At 43.5% G+C, this 21766-nt stretch overlaps 1 protein-coding gene across 1 annotated transcript; it reads right to left on the bottom strand.

Annotated features, from left to right (window-relative positions):
• Positions 1–18561: 18561 nt before the first annotated feature.
• On the bottom strand, positions 18562–20750 carry lratd2b (LRAT domain containing 2b). Its single transcript, XM_026373267.1, has 2 exons — positions 20575–20750; positions 18562–20254 (listed from the first exon to the last, which is right to left on the bottom strand). Exon 2 carries the CDS (start codon positions 20062–20064, stop codon positions 19237–19239), a length of 828 nt encoding a protein of 275 aa, XP_026229052.1. The 5' UTR covers positions 20065–20254; positions 20575–20750; the 3' UTR covers positions 18562–19236.
• Positions 20751–21766: the final 1016 nt, after the last annotated feature.

The following is a 21766-nucleotide window of genomic DNA, read 5'->3' as shown; positions in this document are numbered from 1 at the left end:
TCTTAATCATACTGGTTTGTCGCTATATTATGTGTTGAGACACACTGTTAATCACTGTGTTGTTAATTCATCCAGTCTGTGCATGATGTATGCCATCAGACACCAGTGCAGGTGTGGTGGAGTACACTACTGACAATGCACAGTACTATATTAAAGTTTAACATTTTCTTCTGATGTTAGGTGTGTTCGCTGTTGATTTTCTATTGTTAGATGAAGTCGCTCACTAACTGCTCATTTGAAGGCTAAACCGTCATAGTTGCAGTTTAAACATCGGCTTCGTTGAAATATTTAAGAACACTCAAGCAGTTCTTCCATCACTCCCCAGACGGTTTCACAGTCGTTCACACTTTGTTTCAGGTGGTCCAAACTATACTAGTGGAAGCCAGGTGGAACAATAACCCGCGGGTGATCATCAAAGTGTTAACGACTGAATGAGTCCACAGAGGTCATAAGCTGCTGATCCAGCAGGTCAGTCAGGGCGGACGAAGCCTTTCAGATGAGAGGTGAAACTTCTTCAAGAACTTAAAGCAAGTCCAATCGACACTGGACGACATCTGTGGGACAACTATGACCTGGATGACTGAGACTGTTCACAGACATTCAAGAAAACTCCGACTTTGATGTCATGTTGCAGCTGAACGAAGCTTCGGATTGTTGGGTTTAAGAAAACAGATGAATGGATGAGAAATTCAATATATTTGGCTGAAACCCCCTCTCAGACTAACAACATTGTATCCACTAGGTGTCAGGCCAATGTTATGCAAATTTCAGAGTGGTGAAAAACTGACTTTGTCCCCTGTGACTTCCAAGAAGCTATCGAGGCTTAATTCACAGTCAGTGAGTAAACACAACAGATGCATAAACTGCCGAGATCAGAACTGTTTTAAGGGCAGCATGACAGGACATTTTCAATAAATACAAACAAACAAGAAAATGGAGTTATTAATCCACCAGATATCTTCAAATTGTTTTCTTTTTACTTCTGCTAACGTGCACTTTTGGTGTGAAATTTAAAACAGTCATTTACTCAAACACAGACAGCCAAAGCAATTGAAGCAGACAGTGAGAATCGTGTGATAACCCATTGACTGAAGGGTCTGCTGTGAAGCATTACTCCCAAGTGCAAAGAGGTTCATGCGAGACAACGCTGAGAACAGTAATTTATCTTTGATGGAGAGACGTCCAAACACAAATCAACAAAGCGAGAGGGAGGTTTGAGGAGTTGCCTACAGCGAGAGAGAGAGAGAGGGAGAATGGGATTGTGGTGTGAATGTGTGTTTCTGTACACACACACATGCACAAGCTGGCAAAAAAAAAAAAAAATGTTGCAATGTGTTTGCTTATTGTGTCCTCCACTGTAGCTCTCCCAAGGTTCCTCTCTTGTTGGTATGGCGGTCATTCAGTCGCTGCCACTGAACAAACATGGCAGACACAGCTTCCCTTTTTGTCTGCTCTAACAGAGTCAGCTACTCTGTGTGGGTTAGTGGGTGGTGTGTGGATGCTTCATGTGTGCTATATGATGCTATATGTGGGAGGAAGAAGTGTGTGTGTGTGTGTGTGTGTGTGTGTGTGTGTGTGTGTGTGTAGAGTAGATATTGATATTCCACTAGCAGCAGCAGCTGAAGCCAGTGTCTTTAAAGTGTCAGCCCTCAGCAGCCAGCCAGGTGTACCTGAGGTACAGGAGGGAGAGGGTGAGTGAGCATAGGGAGTAAAGGAGTGAGATAGAAATATATATGGACTGCCATGAAATCCAAACGCAAAGGAGATGAAGAGATAGATAGAGAGGAAGGCACTACAAAGGGAGAGATAAAGAAGAAAAATATTAGGAGAGGAAGGGGGGAGACAACGCTTTGGGGGGTATTCTGGAGGTGAAAGTAGTCAGATGTCTTTGAAGGCCTCTGTGACAGTCTACCTCTTCTGTATTCTGACCAGCAGACAGACAGACAGAGAAACAGATGGACACAGAGGGGGTTGCACATGCAGCCCGAATGCCAGCTTTCAAAACAGAGCAAATGACTGCTTCTAAGGTGCATCACAGGTCAGCGAGTCCATGATACCTCGGAGGAATAATTCACAAGCACAGCGAACAGCACGGGCAACCTTTCACAGATCATAATGAAAAACGCTGCAACATGCTAATAAGGGTTTGATTGGGAGTCCACACTGGTCTCATGATGCTGTTTCTGTTCGTTTGGTTTGGGCCGCTGATGCAAACTGCAGGTAAACATACAGTTGTGGTAACATTAGATCAAATGACTGTGTGTGTGTGTGTGTGTGGTGGTGTGTGTGTGTGGGGGGGGTCAGCTCTGCAGTTTCCCCTGGGCTCTGTGGAGCATTTTAGCATCTTTAAGCTTATCGTACTGGTTTCACAGCTGGCGCTTTAACTGTTGTGACTCACTCAGGATGCTCAACAGAGAAGTGTTCAGGCGCAGCAGGAATGTTTGCAGCACAAACTCCCCAATAGCCCATTGTACACCGTTTTCTTTGCAGCAAACAGCTGACAGACAAGCAGCACCTGGTTAGCATTATGTAGCATTTAGCAGCTTGTAGGCGAGAGACTAGGGACTACAGACATTCACCGACAGCCTGTAAGACGACACCAAATGAATGTTAATGTTGCTCACGATTCAGTTGCAACTGTTCTCAGGTATTGTTTCCAACCTGTTCCCGCTGCCCCTGCGTGTCTAATATAAAAATCCATTAATACAGGTTTGACCTTTGTTCATCATGGGAAGCTTTACGGGGAAGAATGCTTCTCTGTGGGAACGTGCTGTTCCTTCCTGTACGTTCACACGTGGAAGTTGCCCAGTTCAACCCCAGTCTGATCTGATCTGTTGGCCACCGAGTTGCTGGGGCATTAAGGGCTCAGGAGAAGCAGCACTGAGCTTCGCTTACACTGAACTCCTCCTCACCTTCATCACATCATCTGGTTTTCCTGCAGGTTCTTCTTGGGTTTAACACGTTATCATTCTTGCACTCGTGGCCAACCCTTCTCTTCCTCCGTGCCTCCCCGTGTCTTCCTGGAAACCTGTTTCACCTCCCCTCTTCTCTCTCATTCCTCTCACACTCCCTGTGCATTCCTCCCCCTTATCGCCCTCCCTCGCATTTCTAAACACCATTCACATTACTGGAATGTACTTTGGTGGCAGATACTGCAGCTTGCGTCTGACGACTGACTGTTCTGTTGTCTAAGATACTAAGTCCATTTGATGCCCCACTTAAAAGGAACATCAGGAGCTCATCTTCTAAACATGAGACCATCTTGATCAAATATTCCAGTGAATGCAGCATCCCTCCTATTTGTGAAAGCACCGTTAGCCCTAAATCTGTTTATTTTCCAAACGCATGTACCTCTGAACTAATGTACTTGCTTGAGTTCGACAATCAAAGAACAACAGCGGAATTAGTGTTCGCTGGAATAAAATGAAAGAGGAAGAATCATTTTTATATATGAAATGTAAAACTGACCCCGTTGTGTTCAGAATCAGCCTCATTGGCCTCAGGAGCTGCTCTCAAGTTAGTTTCACTGAGTGCAGTCAGCTCAGTGAACTGTATCAGTGGACCTACATTTGCAGTTTTGTTCCATCTGCACTTCAGCCTATTTCTCCCTGAACTCTAAGTGTGCAATTGAGGACTCATGGTGACATATGAAAACAGCTTAGATAATAAGCCCAGCAGCAGGACTTGATGCGCAGATTTCAATAACACCAGCTTTTTTCCCTATCATCATGTTAGCGTTGCCCTGTGGGGAATAGGTGTGTTATTGACAATTGTTTCGTTATGATGGTTTAACTAACATGTTTGCAGTATTGTTCACCTCCTTGTAGCCCTTAAAACAGATTTTCCAAATGCACTGCGAACAGAAGCAACGCTCTGTAGATGTGTTCACCAAGAGGGTTATGGGTTGACATTTCTTCTTTTTACAACATTACAATTCTTATCGCTTACTGAGTACAAATATTCAAACATATTTTAGTATAAAGAGCAAAAACTGGAATTGTAAACCTCAAATGTCTGTACTGTATTATACTGTACTAAACAGTTTTAAAAAACAGAGGTTCATGAAGTGCATTAAAAATCCATGACATGTAATGTAATCGTTTGCGTGTGTGATATTTTTTGTCAGAATAAATAAAAAATATACTAACTAGAATTAGAACTTAACCTACAGAGAACCTGGAATAATGCTGACATTAACCAACTATTGAATGTCTGTAATTAAAATTTCATTTCTGTCCACATTTATTTCTTGATCCATATCTTAATGCCATGAAAAAGTCTGCTGAGACCATTTGCTTTAAAAGAAAGGTGATATCTGTTCAAAAAAGGTAGGAGACAATAATTCCAGGGTAACACAATGTATATGAACAACATAATTTGACAAAAGAATAACTCCACAAATCTGATTGGACAGATGATGAACAGATCAGCTTCCTATAACACATGAAAAACACATCAAAACCGCATTTAATGACAAAATGACATGTTTGGAGTTGGGTCTGTAAATGTGAGGCAGTTGGCTTTGGTTCCTTTAAAAATAGATCAGCAGTTGCGTGCTTAAAATATTCAGATACAGAACCATGGAAAAGAGAATTATCAAAAATGATATGCAGGCTTGGACCAATGCTAGTTTGAAATAATGAGTAGGCGAAACGTCCACAGGGCTAGAGGAGATTTTCATGTGGCGTAATAAGTGGTGTGGTGCACAAGTCAATGAGAGGGATGTGTGCACCACAAGGGAAAGGATCCAGTGAATCTCTTCCAAAAACGAATGAGGCAAACTTCTCACATTCTTCTGAGAAGGCAAATACTTGACTGTCCAGAGGAGTATCTGGTGGTGGAGGGGTGGCATTAACTCCTAGATAGCATTTAGCATCCCTGGCTGCTCACTTTCATGGCAGCGAATCAGGGACCCGACAGAAAGTTTTCTGCCCAAGCCTGTGTAGTGCTTAGCAGGGATAACAAGGTGGCATATGAATGTGTACAGGTGTACACAGCGGTAATTTGACTGCACAAAGCCTATCCTTTCCTCAGATGAATGTCAAAATCATGCATAGGTAGATTTCTGGTGATAGTATTCACCATGTAACATATAAGGAACAAAGTGACATTCTCTACCACATGTGGGATTTTCCTTCCTGCACAGTTTAGCACAAGTGGCCTACGCATTTTATCTTGAAAGGTCATTTAGGTAGCGGCAGAGGAAGGCACACCCCTCGTTGTGACAAATTATGACCATTGTCCTTATTTCAGTGTAATAGAAAAACAGTGAAACACAGGTCCACTCTAACATCTCCCCGGTTAAATATGAACGAATGTGAGCACAGGGGGAGAGCATTATTAAAAACGATCAGTCAGTCAGATAGCAACTCACACTCTCACCACAATGCTGCCAGCCTAAAGCTCTACATCTCTCTGTGGAGCCCCTGATATTGAATAAAGACATGCCACACTCACGGAAAATAGCTAGGCTTTAATATGCAGCAGCAGTAGGAATCTTTCTTTCCCCTGAAGGCATTAGATTTGAGTGCGCTACTGTATATCCCAAAGTATGATGGCCTAGTCTACATGGAAACAGAGTTAAACTCAGATAAGGCTGCTTACTGGATTTGGGGTAAGGCTATGCACAAGACACAGTAGTGGACTTTTACTGGTCTGGTCTGTTTTGCATTATACACGCATTTGCTCTAAAACTACCTTTACATGGAGAGGTGCTGTCAACAGCTTCTGAGATCCAGACCTATTGAACAGCCTGGCAGCAGTGCACAGAGCTATGGAGCTACGCCAAAAGAATATAGCTGTATGTTTTCAAAGGTAAACCACCAAAATGATAAATAAAGGAAGTTAATTGTCACATTTCTAAAAACTTTAACAGCTCAGTTGCATAAAATGTTGCACAGTTGTGTGGTAAAAAAGCACAAGTCACCACAATGAATAGAACAGGAACTAACCTCTCTGTGTGCAGATCGTGTGTTTGGCCAAGCAGACCAAAGCTGTGTGTTCCTCTTTGTTTTTTCCTGATACAATAAGGTTTTTAAGACAGGAGGAAACAGACTAAAGCTATAAGCATGCTCAGCGACATCCTATTTACACCAGTGGTTCTCTGTTTCTTCCCACAGTCCACAGAGCACTGAGGTCTTTCTTTCCAACCAAACAGTTAATTGTGTTCACCTGGCATCCCAAACCCGAGACAGCCCTTCATTAGATGCTCAGAATAAAACACAACAGGACCAGGACTGAAGACCACTGGGCCAAACATTTACTCCTACCCTCGCTCTCTTTATCTCACCCCCCTCGCGACCTGTAATCCAGCGATCAGTTGTCCAGGCAACAGCACTGGCTACTGTTCCACTACAAGCGCAGTGCTGCCGGGTTGGGATGAAAGTGCCCGGAGGAGGCGATGCAAATCACCCATTGCACCCCACTGGAGATCCCTTTAGAAATCCTGGGCCTAAGCCTGCCCTGGGGTTTTTCTTCCAACAATGGTGCAACACCTCTGTGTGTTATTAGTGCTCTAGTGTGAGAGTGGTCTGGTAGTGATGCTTTTACAAGCAGGATGTGAAGATTCGCTGCGGTTCAAATTCATATTTTATAAATATAATAAGTTATTTTATTCCAGGGTGGAGGCAACGCATCAATACAATCGATACAAGTCACAATGTAACTGTAACTGAACGTGAACATATTCATGCAATAGTGACTTGCACAAAGATTCAACAGCCAATATTACATGCAGATCATGCAGGAGGTGTTGGCCTGTAGGAATGTGAAATGTCGTACATACGTACATGTGCACATACCGTGAACTAATCAAGTGCCAAATGCAAAAACTACGTACACCTCCAGTACATTGCCTGCTTTCATACACAAATGATTCACTGGACTCACTGTTGTTGGTGAGGAATTAGCTTATAACCTTGTGCGCTGCAGCTCTCAGACTCGTCCGTAATCTGTCCTGCAAACTTTGTATGAACTCTGTTGCACATAATATCTCCATTCAGGAGTCAGTGGCATTTGGAACAACAGTAGCACAAAGTGGAATAAGAGAAAAGTTTGTTTTTTTTAACCCTGTAACCAAAACTGTGTTGGGGGGGAGCTGAAAGTTTATATAACTTCAATTATAGGCAGTTGCTTTATTAATGTAATCATAAATGGGTGCCCTTTTTAAAAAATAACATTACATTTGCATCAAATAACAGGGTAGAGTCAGTCTGGTCACTCTGTACGACTGTGAAAGACAGTCAGTGTCAGACAAGCCTGTTTTCTTATAGTGCCTCTATTTTGTTGTGTCAATTTCTTTCCCAGTCATCTTCTTTCATTCTCCATCTGTCAGCTTCCATTCACCCCGTCTGTCTGTGGCGTTTCCTTGTGTTCAGTTTCTATATCTGAATCTTCTCTGACTGTGATCATAAGGACTGCTGCTTTTGGTTGTCAAACAAAAACAGATGCATGGTGCCTGATGGAAATTAGGAACTCTTATCAACAAACACAGAGTAGTATGTTTCATTTTCCAGTCGAGGGGGGTTTGGAGTATATTTCACTCCAGCAAAGTGAAGGAAAGAAAACAAAAAAGTCTGTCATACAGTGATGGCTGAAATTACAGTCTCGTAGTTTAATGTGAAGTGGAAACATAATTTGGCGATTTACTATTCCATGAGCTGGTTTCACAGACGAACGCTGTAAGTGGTTTTATTTGTTTATGCACAGGAATACATCGTGGTGCTTGTGTATAACTTGTGCAGAGAGAGAGACAGGGAGCGGGAGCGTTTGGAGTTTAATGGTGTGTTAGTACAGCCTACAGAACACACACACAAACAAAACCCTTTTGAGATTCTTCTCTATACTGTAACTCCCTTTGCAGGATTGCAAATGTACTCTTTTGTGGCTTCCTCTGTGTCTCCTCTCCAGCAATGGTCTTTTCAGGAGAATGGGGTATGACACCTGTATCAGGGCTTCACACTATTTGCAAGCTCGACTCACACTGATTTGATTTGTGCTGCTTTGTGAATACTTTTTTTTTTTTCGCCCAGCTTATCTGTCACTGCGTACCAGACCAGCAAATACTCATCCTGACCTTGAATAGCCCGGCAGTCCCCTCGAGATAATCCTGCAGCCTCACAGAAGAGCAAAAGAAACTGTGTAGAAAAATCCAGCCAAGAGAGAGAGTGAGTGTTGGAAAATTCTCACTGACTTCTTCTTCTTATTTATCTTTGTGACAGCGGGTCTAGAGAAGGGGTTGACGGAGAGAGAGCCGAGTGGTGTGTTGGCCCCGCGTGTTAGGCAGAGGCTCTGATCATGACTGGCAGTAGGGAGACAACAATGAAGGGAAGGGACGGCAGGGCCAGAGACAAGAGCTGCGATGGTAATGCATGTCACATCAATGAGCCCATGCCAAAAGAAGTTGGGAACAGGGTCAGCTCCACATCCTGTCTCCTGGTATCTCAGCTCGAGACTCTGAACTTCAGTTTTCACTACTCTCATTTGTTTAGTCTTTCTCCATCTCTGCGCTGGTCTTTTCTTTTTTCTATTATCGCTCTGTTTAACTTTGACTATTCTTCCCTCTACTTCTACTTTCCTCTCTCTCTTCTCTCGGTGTCTTCAAACACTTTACAATTCAGTACATCTGGACTCTGACCTTTTTCTAAAGGAAATGGGACAAAACAAGGCCTCTTCAAAGCCTGTTTGTGATATACAGTTGGATCGTCACTTCTTTTTTTTTATATATATATAAATATTTGGTTTGTAATCATCCCTTCAAATTCAAAAATGCACAGAAGGCCATGACAAGTACTCAGCATAAAATGTGCTGGCTACCTGACCTGCCCTGACCTGCATGCCCTGTTTCCCTGGAACTGAGTTGTTATTTCTGCTAACACAGAAAAGAGAAACGTAACGAGCAGCTCTGATGAAATCAACAAAGGATCTGAAAATACACAAAGCATTTAACATAATTGTAAAAACTGTATAAAAAACAAAGCTACTGTACTGTTGCTTTCCCACTTGAAGTCCATCTACTGTACAGTTCCATTAGCGTGGTGTCATGTTTGAATTTATTTGAACAAATGTTTTTCTTTTAATTATTTTTCTCTCATTTGCTCATTGTTTCAAGTTAATAACATGAATCAAATGTATCTTTGCATTACTGCACTTAAAGGAGGCTGACTACTGCTTTATTACATTAAAATGCAATTTCAGCTTATAGTGCGGTTGTGTGGTTATCATAACACTGACCATGACCAGACTGGTGCCAGAATTGGTTATGTTGTGTTTCAGTGCATGTTCTCATGCAGCTTTTTCCTGATCGCCTGCTTTTGCCACCAGGCCTTGTTATTGGCTGCTACACACCTGTGTGTGTCCTCCCCGCTTGTGTGCTAAACCCCAGTCATCACTGCGTTGTTTCTCTGCATGTAAACTCTCTCCTACCCACAGTCCAATGCCAGGTAGGTGGCATTAGTCTGGGTGGGCGACACCAAGGTGTCCAAAATCTCTCTGCATGCGGCCCGCTGCTCCACTGAGCTGCACAGAGGGGCTTAGGGAGAAAGAAAACAGTGCTAATCACTCCCCACACCCTCACCCACAGCCCTTCCCTTTCCTCTTTGCTCCCTCCTACCTCCTTCCTCTCATTAAAATAAGTCTGGGAGAACTCGCCTGCATACTGATGCACTGTTAAGCACTCTTAATTGAACTTGAGGATTCTTAATGTGCCATCATTCAAATGCTTAGTCTGTGGGCTCTCTGCTGCTTAGTCCGACTTGCCCTCTGTGCTGCATTTATCTCCACCTCCTCCACTGCACGTCCATTCAGCTTTCGGTGGAGGGGAGGAAGGGCTCTGTGACAGATTCGTAATGTGTAGGCAAGGAGGGAAAGGACATTGACTCTAAATACAACATAAGGAACAAAAGTGTTCAGTTGGTGCCAGCTGAGAGTTTCATCATGAGCCAGGAGAGAGAGGAGGCAAAGTGAGAAAGCGTGAGAGAGAGAGAAAGGGAGAGAAAGGAGCTAGTGGGAAAGAGCAAGAGAGTGAAAAAAGTTATTGGACTGGATGGGCCAGGGTGACATCAATAGCATCCCAAGCAGGCCCACAAATTAGCCGGGCGCGAAGCGGCGCAGCATGGGAGCTGACAGCTGGGGCCCTGTGCGCAATGCCACTAGGGGATTAGCGGGGGTTTCAGGATCTGACACAGAGGGGATGAGCGTCATGGGCAGAATAAAGAGCAACGCGGGGATTAGAGAGCTTCCCGACACTCCACCAACACTCATGAAGGGTTTAAAGGGCTAAAGATATGATTAATGAATGGACAGAGAGAGCAAGAGAGAGAGAGAGGGAGGAAAGGGCTGGGGGGTCTTTTTGCTCTTATTCAGCTTGACCCGCCGCCCACCCCCCAACGCGCACTCTCCCACCCCATTACATTGCCACTCAGATTTTTAATGATCATACATTCCACAGGCATACATTAAAAGACAATGAGAGACGAGCCACAGAGGCAGAATTGTGTGTTGATCATTCAACATAACACGCAGCGAGCCAGACAGAGATGGCCGGCGCTAACTGCTGTATGTTCAGTTCATGCCACCCTCTGAAGATTAGGCCTGAATTATTCATCTGAAAGTCGTGGTGAAAATACCAAACATATATTTGAATATTTGTATGCTTTTGTGTGACTATGCTGGAACAAGATAGCATTCACTGTGGCGGGCATGTGGGTGTGCTGCTGGGATACGTGTAGGTATCAAATTCTTCATTCAGATGCCGGCCATGGGGTGATTTGAGGGGCCACAAGGCTGTGTCTTGTTTTATAAAAAGGAAATTGCTGAATTTTCTCTTATAAACAGACTGTGCCTTCAGATAGACACAGCCCCCCCCTCAGCCTGCCTACAAAACCACTGCTGGGATTTAGCACCAAGATAACCTTTGTTCTAGTAACTCGCAACACAACAAAGATGAGACGAACCCGTGGAGCTAATATGATTTTGGAAAATGCCACGAAACAGAGGGTTTACGAATATCAGTGCTATCTATAAACTTCAAAAATACCCTAGTGAGGCCTTTTCCATGGTAATGACATTGCTTTTGAGCTAAATGGGATATCCTGGCCATGAAGGCAGGAAGGGAGAGAAGTCTGCCTGTTGTTTAGTAACGAGGAGTCTTCTCCCTCCTCCTTCTCCCCCTTCTTTGACGGAGCTCTGTGTGTAGCACTAATGGAGTCTTTATCATGAAAGAGTTAACTACTTATCTCTGGTTTGCTGCTATGAGCACAACTGGATTTGCTGAAGGGGCAGAATGCTCTTTGATGAACTTCAGTCCAAGTCTAATGAAAGCAAATTTGTTGTCCACGGCAAGGCCTCTGTCTGCTCTTTTAGCAGCGTCTCGCTCTGTGGGCACAGGATACACGTTCTGGGAAACAGCAAGCTGTATAAAACATGAGCTCTGGTTGTCTGCTCGTGTGGATGTGACAATCCATCAAGACGAGACACACATAGAGTCACATATGTTGTCACAAACAAGCTTCACATGTGGACCTTTTATGCTTCTTTTCTTCCTCACCACCCTGCAGCGCGTTCAGTCCTGGCATCCCACTGTGTGCAAACACATGAAACGCACGTGTCCTGCTGTTTCACAGAAGCCACACCTTGTCCTTGTGTACACTATCCCACCATTGTTCTTGTAGAGCCACTGAAATCCCCAGGAAGGGCGTGTGCATGTTTTGTGCCCCTTCTTTCTCCAGCCTGTAAACAAAGAACGAGTGTATGATCTGCTGTAATATGCCCGGGGGACAACAAATACAATTTTCCCTATGTGAAGTTGTATTAATTTACTGTACTTCTTGTATCCTGATTGATATTACACAGAAGAGTCTTGTTGTAATTATTGTGCTCCTGTACTCTAGTTGCAGCTGCACTGCACTTTGCAGTGCTCGTGGTGACAGGTGCGTAGGAGAAAAAAAGAAAGACTCAGCTAGAACTTAATTTACAAGAAGAAATTCTCATAAATGAAACATTGCAGAAACAATAAAAGAGTTCTCTGTAATTGCAATGACAATAGCGTGGGTGATTTTTCAAAAAAAAAAGTTTTGATTTGAAAGCTGTAATAACAAGATGTCGAAATATGAACGCAGCTTAATTGCTTCTTTGTTGTCAGCACACTTTGTTAAAAACGGAATCAGGAGCTTTGTTGACAATAAATCTCAAACTCAGACCTTAAAGTGAAGCATTGGTATTGCTTCAGAGCGAACACTCGGGCTCGGGGAAGGCAGTGGCGCGCTCATTACTGCCTCCCATTTTTACATTGAGATTTTAATCATCAGCTACAGTATTTCTGACTGATGTGTGTACATGAGTTTGTGTGTCTCTGAATTGTTTGTACACACATATCCGTGCACATGGGGGGTTGTAATACATCTTCGTAATTAGTCTCATAATTATGAGGCAATAAACTGCAGTACACATGGGAGACTGATCCATCTCTGGGATACTGCAATTACCCTGCTAAGATATGTTGCTGTGACAAATCTCCAGAAGCAAAGTGGAGCTCTGCACTGTTCCGGTTAAAACTACATCCAGAACGCAGGCTTAGTTCAGGTTTGTTTTTGCAAATGTGTGTGGGATGCATGAATACATCAAAACAAAGTGTTCCCATGGTTTACTTGCCCTGTTTCGCATAGTGGACATGGTTTTAGAATTGAAAAATGCCCCTCCAAACTATCAGTGTTGGTCTGACTTCACTTTAAATTCCAGTCCTGTCCCCACTTCTTCTTTCTATACATTTTTTTTTCTCCAAAGACTGGGTGGACCGTGCAATCCCAAATCTTCAAATGCTGATGCACAACAGCTTGTCTTCGAGTTCTCGTCAATCTGGTCGATGCGGTAATATCAGACGGCCACAGAGTGAGTCTAAATTGGCTTCGCCTCCATTAGCTTCAGCGGCTCCTCATTATCAGCAGCCAACATCTAGCTGGCAGGGCCAGACCTCTGCTACTCCCCCTACTCGCTGGTTCCATATCACACACACACACTGAACTCACAGGTGTGCACATGCACACGTGTAGGTATATTGTCATCATCTCTGCCACTAATACTTCAATTTCCATATCTTTGATTAAGCCAGCAGGAGGTTTAGGTTGCTGCTGAGCACACCTGCCTTCATACCCACCAAAGGATGATGGGGTGCTTATCAGCTCGAAGTGGAACGAGTGCAATCGCACTTCTTCCCACCAGTGAGCAGCAGGAACAGTGGACGGTGGTGAGATTTTGTGACAGGTGAATTAGACACTGCTGTGTAAATAGCAGGGGTTTAATGTGAATGAATAAGAGTGTCAAATGAGTGTGACACAGCGTCTCACTCTTCTATTTGTACTGAAGTGACGCATGAACAAGTTTATTGAGTGCACAACACATGTACATTTGCACAGAGTAAAGGTTAAGTTTGCTTAAATTACATGTACACGCACGCACGCAAACACACACACACACACACACACACACAGAGAGAGAGAGAAAATGTCACTTGGTATATAACCTTTTCTAAATAAGGTACAAGCCTTTACTCATTCGGCCTCAGTGGTCACAGTCTGAATACAGACATCATGCCTGCGAGTTCATCTAGATTCCCAGACACTTTATGTCCTTGTTCAAACCTGGTCGAGTTGTTTCCTTACTTCAAGAAATCAGACATCAGGTACTTTTTAAGTGCTCAACAGTGAATCTTTCTTTTATTAAGCCATTGATGTGATCATTAATGATCACTGAACCTTTTAAATCAAAATAGTATATGATGATTTGCTTGTTTGTTTGTTTTATATACTCTATTGGGTCCATCTATGTGAAGTTTGCACCAGTGCCCCTCGAAAAAATTGAGAAACAGCGTGTCTGGTTCTGCCCAAATGTAACAAATCAAACTAAGTACTGTATATATTGTAAGATAATGATCACGACTCTAGTTGATTAAGTGTTGGCACCACTGCTTCCACCACTGTTTTCTTTCTGTGTGGAATATGGATAAATGGGAAATAATTGGTACAAAAAGCACGTGGAAAAAGTCTGAGTCAGAGGGACGAAAGGAAGAAAGGAAAGAAAGAAGAATTAGGATGGGTTACCTGATACTTCTTCCACTGAAGATTTTAAAAACACACCTCTGTCCCTGACGATTAAACCGACAGAGCATTAGAGCAGCAACATGGAATTGAAATGAAAGACGAGCAACAATGTTGATAAGCACTAATTTGATTCCCTGGGACCTGGGAGGAAGTTTTGAAAAGACAGCTGTGAGGGGAGGCTCTAATAATTGCCAAAAAAAAAAAAAAAAAGACACTCTGAAGGGATTATGACTCTTGCCTCAAGGTGTAGCACACTCCAGACACAAGAACACTTCTTCCAAAATTGCGTTTTACTGTTTTAAACAGACATCGCCTAGTTAAATTCATCTGCTGTGAATCTGGGGTAACTGTGAATCACTTTTTATTGAGCACAGGTACCAAAATTCATGAACTCTTTTCTCACTCAGAGACCATTTCTTGAAAAACACTATACGTTTACAGCACATTTTTCAAATGTGTGCTTCATGTAGTGTCAGTATTTACCAATGCTTGTTAGCAACTGAAAAAATGTACACCAAACATAAGGTTAAGGTGCTCTCACCTGTTTATACTAATGTAAATTTTAATTTTGCTTTAACCTCTAGTAACCTGCACAATATTAGGCAGTAAAGCTGAATGCAGGGCAGGGAATCTTGTGATGATTCAGGATAAGATAAATGTTGACAGCTCTTGAATCATCTTACCATAAATAACTGAAGTGACAAACAGGTCAGAATGCTTGAAGGCAACAACCGGCTACTCAGTCGCATCTCTGCTCAAGTATGTGGGTTTTAATAAGCACTGTGACTTCTGCTCTCTTTCTTTAAGTTCATTACTCATACCTCTCTCTCTCTCTTTTATTCTTTCTTTCAGCCATCACCATCCAAAGAAACGGGGTCAGTTTATTGAAGGTTTCCTCCGGCCTTTTCCTGTTGTCTGGTTCTGCTTATGTAAACCAGACGGCCCCGCTTGACTGGACCCAACAGCTCAAAGCAGAATAAAGCCTAATTCTACCGAGAGAGACTCTTCATCAGCTCCTGTTGTCTAAGAAATGATGCTCTTCTTCTAGATACAATGTTCAAATCATAGACTTTCTTACATCATCTGAGAAAGCTATTCTTAAAGCTTCCTGTCACTGTCTTGTTAGTGATATTCTTGTTTCCTTGCCATCGCCTTTGAACCATCGGGATTTATTAGAAGTAATCATTTCTGAACACAGCAATTCTCCAGTTCTAGCTTTTAACAGCAGCTTTACCTCCACAGCGAACCGTTCAGTCTCACCAAACCACAGTTATCAAGGAAACTGAAGGAAACCACTGAGGAAGGAAGGGAACACTGGTTGTCTGCTGGTATGTGATAGCATATGCAAACTAAATCCTTTCTTGTGCAGTTGAAACGTAACAGGCAAAGCACAAACTCTGTGAAACTGGGCTATGGGAATGTTGCTTTTAAAAAAAGCAGAACTACGCTACAACTCCATGACACTGGGAGGGAATGGACTTTGCCATTGTGTGGCTGAAAAAACAAACGGTCATCGCACGACGAGATGAGAAAGAATCACAACGCAGCAGCAGCAGCCTGACGTGAACAGTAAACACAGTCCGGTCTAACTGGGGAAGCCCCATATAAATAATTAATCGAAAGGAGGCGGGGGCTGCTAAAGAAGAAATAACAGCTTACAGTGGAATGTGGGGAAAGAAAAAACAGCGTGTGTGAGTTGCAGCACGGTGGATCGATGATTGGTAATGAATGCAGTGTAGTTAATTTTAGAGTTACAAGGGCTTTTGGAGTTTCATTATGCTCTTGTAAATTCACAGGAAATGGAACTGTCTCTCGAAACACAAGCATAAACATGATTCAAGTGAGTGGGAAGTGGAAACGGCCCGACAAACAAAACCGCACAGCACTTTGTCCCCGTCAGTGGCAGATGATTTCATAGGTGTAGAAACACGTTTCGATTTTTACAGCCATGTGTTAACAGGACTGGAAGGTGGCCTGGTTTTCAATTCATAACAGTCCTGCTAATCAAATTCTGGCATAATCTGAGCAATCTGTCTCATTATCTTATCTTACAAATACACTCTCTTTCCCAACAGCCATTCATAAATCCAAGTCTTGACTGGCTGAAGAGGAATTCTATCTATTGGCAAAGACCTTAGCAGCTCAGAGACGCTATTTAAGCAAAGATCAAGTGGAAGAAAACTGGCAATTTAATAAAACCCTCAAGGTGAAATTCGAAATCCAAGCAGTCAAGCACATAACCTGAAATTGTCAAATGTCCTCAAACTATCCATCTTTAGGAATCACAGTGTTTGTCCCACATGGATTATAATCTCACAGTGGCTTGAGGCCACATCTAAAATACACTCCCACTTCCTGTAGGCCTGTCAGATACAATCTCCTCACTCTTCAGAAGTTCAGACGAGCACATGTAGGAAGTTTTTCTAGATAATGACATTTTATAAACACAGGGTGGGTTTGATTTGAGCTCTGGCTTTTCCCCAACTTCTGTTATGTTGCCAGTTTGGCCTAAAGCGTGTAGGCTTTTCTCCAATCCTCCAAAAGAAAACATGACAGATTCCGTGGCAAAAACGCTGACATAAATCAGCCAGCACGTCAAACCAAAAGCTTTCCCAGGCTTCACACATTTTGTGTCTTGGTAAAACAAGGCATCGCAACAGATCACTCTCACCAGTACCATGTAGTTTATTGCAAAACACACTGGTGGCCTGTTTCTCAACTAATATTAGCTCCATCAGGGATGCATAACAGCTCATTCTTTGAATACTGGACTGTACGTGCAGCTGACTTCAATTAAAGGCACCCTGTGGAGCTTTTGACAACACTGAGCTTTATGGAGCAATGTTCAGAAGAGTTGGGGCTACGTTTTGTATATGTATCGTACTCTGCTGCTCATCTGTACTGTGCAAAAGTTAAGCAAAACACGAACCATGGACAGTATAGATGTAGTAAGCATGGACGTACACAGTACCGGAAATAAAATACCTTGGAAATCAGCTTTGTGGTATGAGGAAGAAGAAGCACTCAATGTTCATTAGCCCTCGAGGATGCACACTAGGCGTGTGTGTAAACATAAGTTTTGTTTGTTTATGAAAAGAAAATCCACAGGGAAGCTTTACATTTTCACTAACATAGCTAGCTGATAGCTTTCTGTTATCAGCGTGTTGCTATAGTGTTGGGAGCAGTAAACATATTTTGGAAACACATCTAAATTGAATGTCCAAATTTATATTTACAAAAGTGTTATTCAATTTCAGGAAAAACAACATTTCTTCTTCATCACGTGATGAGAAATGTTGAGTTAATATTCAGTAACTCTACTGGCAGCTGCTTAAGTATTGTGCTTCACCAAATGCAGCTCGAGAAATCCGACTGACTCGCATGAATATCTTTCACATACACACATATACAGTTCATATTTCATCGCTGTGATGCACCACAGAGGATAGGAAATGCTAATGAATGAAATGCTAATGTGTCCGGCAGCTTTCCTATTTGCTACCACTGCTGATAATGATCCTGATTTGGGTCCAGTAGGACCTTACCTGCAGCAAAGTGACTGCAGCAATATCTCCATGCAAATATTACTAGAGGAAAAAAAAAAAACATCAACACACACACACACAAGCAAATTAAGTCATTTGCTGACTGGCTATGAAAGTCGTCATCTTCCTCTGAAGCACAGAGGGATAAAAACTAGACATTGAACAAACCTCAAAGTCGTCTATAATTTCCGTTGCAGCGTACGTATGTGAGCATTTATTATGTGACATTACTTAGACACTGACATTAAAGCATCTCTAAGTTTGCATCCATTTCCTGTTGACACACCATTATATTCATACAGTAGCTTATTTTCCACCAGTTTTAATAATCAATTCTTTTATTTCATGTTTTTCCCTTTCTTATAATCTGCATGAAGATCAGGCTGACACCAACTCGACCCATCGGTGGACGTTCGCAAACAAATCTGCCCCTTTGCTCAAATCTAAATGTCTGCTGTAATTCCAGGGAAAAATAAGAAAAGCCGAATTTAAGTGAAACACATTTTTAGCCTGCAGCTAAACTTTCAAATATGCGTTATCATCAATCAGCAGAGATGTAAACAAAGCTAAATGTCCACCACAGGCAGAACACAAGTGCTACTTAGAGAAGAAAGGTGATGTTTAAGTATTGTCAGAGACTTGAGGACTTGCAGCATTAATTGTTGCAGGGCACCCAGTGCTCTTCACCACATAACGAACAAACAAAACAAAAAAACAAAAGGAAACCGGGGATCTGACTGGTTGAACAGGTCGAGCTGTGGTTCCTCTGGGGTGTGAACTGGGATTGTGATGGAAATGGTGCAAAGCATTGCTGCTGTTAAGGGTGTAGGGTTGGAATAGAGTATTATATTAGTATTAAAGTACTTTCTACTAACATTACCATTAAAGATTCAGTCACAACCCTTCACTAAAAAGAGAAAAACTTTACTGTTCAAATATAGATTTATTTCCACATTCTTTCATACAAACAGCTTGTTTTGTTTTGTTTTGTTTTTTTATTCCAGAAAAATAAACTGTTGAAACAGGTGAATCAAGAAAAGTGCACAGTCATAGCTGTGAACAGTGTCCACAAAAGAGTCAGAGAGGGGGTAAAGCTGTGTGATGATCGGCTACAAAGCAACAAAAGGGAATCCTCAAGGTTGACACAAACACGCTAGAAGAAAAGCTGTGGTCGTTTTTCTCCTCCACTCTGTATCGGTCTCCAGCACCTGAGTTGTACAGGAACACCACTGTCGTCAGGCTCCTCTGTGCAAAGATTCATTGGATTAGAAAGCTAATTCAATTCACCATAACAAGGCAGTATCTAAATTCAAATTTCCTGGGGGTGAGTGAGGGGGGGGGGGGTCTTCCAATGGGTGATTTCCCCTGATTTCCACTTGTTTTCAATACAAGAAAATCTGTATTCTTAAGGAGGCATTTCACCCCCCAGTGATGATGCAGATTTGTTGGCATGGTGGCACATGCACACAGGCTCATGGACTAAGCTCCTACTTGGAAAACTGGGGTGGGGGGGGGGAATGCTCCTTCACCAAGACAAACTCTGCTTTTCATTTCCTACTGGAGCTCAGATTCTCACCAGAGGAGCAGAGCATCCAGCATCAGTTGACAAAACGCTCCTCTTTGATTTCCTGCGTCGTGTTGTTCAGGTGGTTGGCCAGCTCTTGCGACACAGCCTCTTTGCCAATCTGATCGTTCCTCCTCTTTTCCATGATCACGTCCTCCAAGCTCTGAAACTCCAGGACGTGGCTCTTCTTCTCCGAAAAGATCAACTTTAACCTGTAAGGCTGCTTTCCAATCCTTATCTCCCCTCCGATTTTGAACTCCCGTTTGCCGAAGCGGCACCAGGCAGCAAAACACTCCGAGTTCCTCCAGTACAGCTCTCTGTCTCTCGACCCCACATGGTCCACGGCGTTGCGCACGATCACCTCCGGCGGGAGCGCACGGTACCTGTAGAGGCCGTTCACTATCCTGCCTTTTTTCCCCTGACTGACATCAGTGAGAAAGTTGTTCTTTATCTCAGCGCGGTGCAAATGAACCACCTGGAAGTCCCCGACGTACACAGCCCAGTGTGGATACTGCCCCGTGGCCACGAACTCCAGCAGGTCTCCGGGTCTGCACTTGTTCAGCAGACTTTCCGCGGAGTGCGTCGGGGCTCCGGGGTTTCTCTCGTACACGCACTCATCTCGATAGTAAATCGCGCACTCCAGCTCGTCTTGCGGGTCGAACGGCTTCTCTGCGTGGTTCACCGTGCGGTGGTCTGGTGGGAAGTGGTCCAAATTGTCGTCCTGTTCGTCGTCGTCGTCGTTGGAGAAAATGTAAGAGACGCCGATCCGCGGTCCGTCGTCGTCCGGATCGAACCCATTTGGGTCCGACGTTGGCACCTCTGCGTAATTCAAATGCGTTAGTTTCTCCACCTGATTCCCCATAAACGTGACAGGTGGATGGAGGTGGGTAGATGTGAACACAGAAACAGGATCCACCTGTTCTCGGCGCACTTACTTCAGTGGGGAGGAGACAGCAGGGTTGAGCAGGTTCAACTAAATCCGACGAGAGGAACGCGGGCACCAATAATCCATGTCCAGCTGCGTGTATCCCCCAAAATGAACAGTGCTGCGCCTGCACGGGTGGAGACAAATCGACACGTTATGTTAAACAGCGAGTTCAGATCGAGATTTAAGTGCATGTGCAAGTCAGACTAATACACATAGTTTACATTCCCAACAGGTGCGTCAGGTCACACCTGTTGCTCTACAGTTTCCACGAAACGAGCCACTGTAACTGCGGCAGATGTTACTTTCTGTGCGTTCCCAGTGCTACACGACAGTATCCACACTACTTCCGTGCTGTTAGTCGGTGAACTCTAGCAAACACAGTCCGGATCCATTTCTGCAGGTTGATCCGCGGGCGCACTGACGGGACAGCTGATCCACACTCACCTGCAGCTCGGCTCGAAGCTCCTCACGCTCTCCTCATGTCGCATCGGTAGGATCAACAGGGTTTCACGCCTCACCCGCACAGCAGGCTGCTGTTGTGAGGTTTACTCTGCTCCACACGCCGCTTCATGAGCCACAGTGTTTGTTGCAGCGAAACTCAGCCAGGACCCGGTGACTGCTGGGAGGTGTTGGCCTTTAAAGCGACAGCGCAGCCTCTCCTGCTCATTTCCATATTCAGTCCCCAGTTTTTGTTTATGCAAGGGCAGAAATAATCTTCATCTCATTCGAGCAAGAGATCAGAGAGTTTTTCAAAAACACTATAATAGATTTCAACAATATAATTTAATACACTGTCAACAAAGTGCTGCCCATTCACAGTGAAGCAGTCAACTAGTTTTCTTCCTTCTTTTTAAAGTGGACATATTATTCTGCAATGTATGTTTAAATCAAATGTGCTTAAAAGGGAAGACCACACATTTATATTCAGTAACAGTCCTCAGTTGGTTCTAACCTAAAGTCTAATCCAGACTGACTTTACAGGACTCTTCTGACTTTTTGCCTGGGAACCTGTTGAGCTACAGAGATGACGTCATCTTTTTCATATCAAACAGTTTCACTTCTCAGATTATAAAGAAAATCAGGTGTAAATCATAACACTGATAAGAGGTGAAGTGTCCCAGTAACCCACACACAGGACCCTGACCCTGCTGCAGGTGGATGGGATTCAGCCATTGTTCAACCTGTTACCTGCCACGTCTCCTTTTCCCACTGGGAAAAACTTGACCTTTTACTATTCACGATTGTGACCGTCGTACAGGTACATCGACATGAACATTTATTGGTTTGCCTTCTATTCGCAGTTCTTTAAAAGGTGCGGTATCACATGTCGTCTTAAATAACTCAGCTCTGCTGTGAAGGACGTGGTTCGACTGGGTGCAGTGGGGGGGAGCTCCTGTGGGCAACCACAGAGAATAAGCTTTGTCTTGACAACTCTGTAGAAGTGTCAACTTTGGTAGCAGCGCAAACAGCCAGACTTCTCTTTTGATGGCAGTGTCAAACTGTTGGATTTAGCAGTGGGAGAAAAACATGACACCTGAATCAAACCGCAGTTTGGAGAGCTACCTCTATCTGAGCCCTGCTGTTCCCTTCCTCCTCTATCCAGCTCTGGCACAAGTCCTGAGCCCGAGTGAGGCTG

Source organism: Anabas testudineus, chromosome 16 (genome assembly GCF_900324465.2).
Source record: "Anabas testudineus chromosome 16, fAnaTes1.2, whole genome shotgun sequence".
In the NCBI taxonomy this organism is placed as follows: Eukaryota; Metazoa; Chordata; class Actinopteri; order Anabantiformes; family Anabantidae; genus Anabas; species Anabas testudineus.
This window is presented reverse-complemented; position numbering and strand designations above follow the sequence as displayed.

Coding starts and splice junctions, on each gene's coding strand:
- lratd2b (XM_026373267.1), bottom strand. CDS start 20,064: ATGGGGAATCAGGTGGAGAAACTAACGCATTTGAATTACGCAGAGGTG.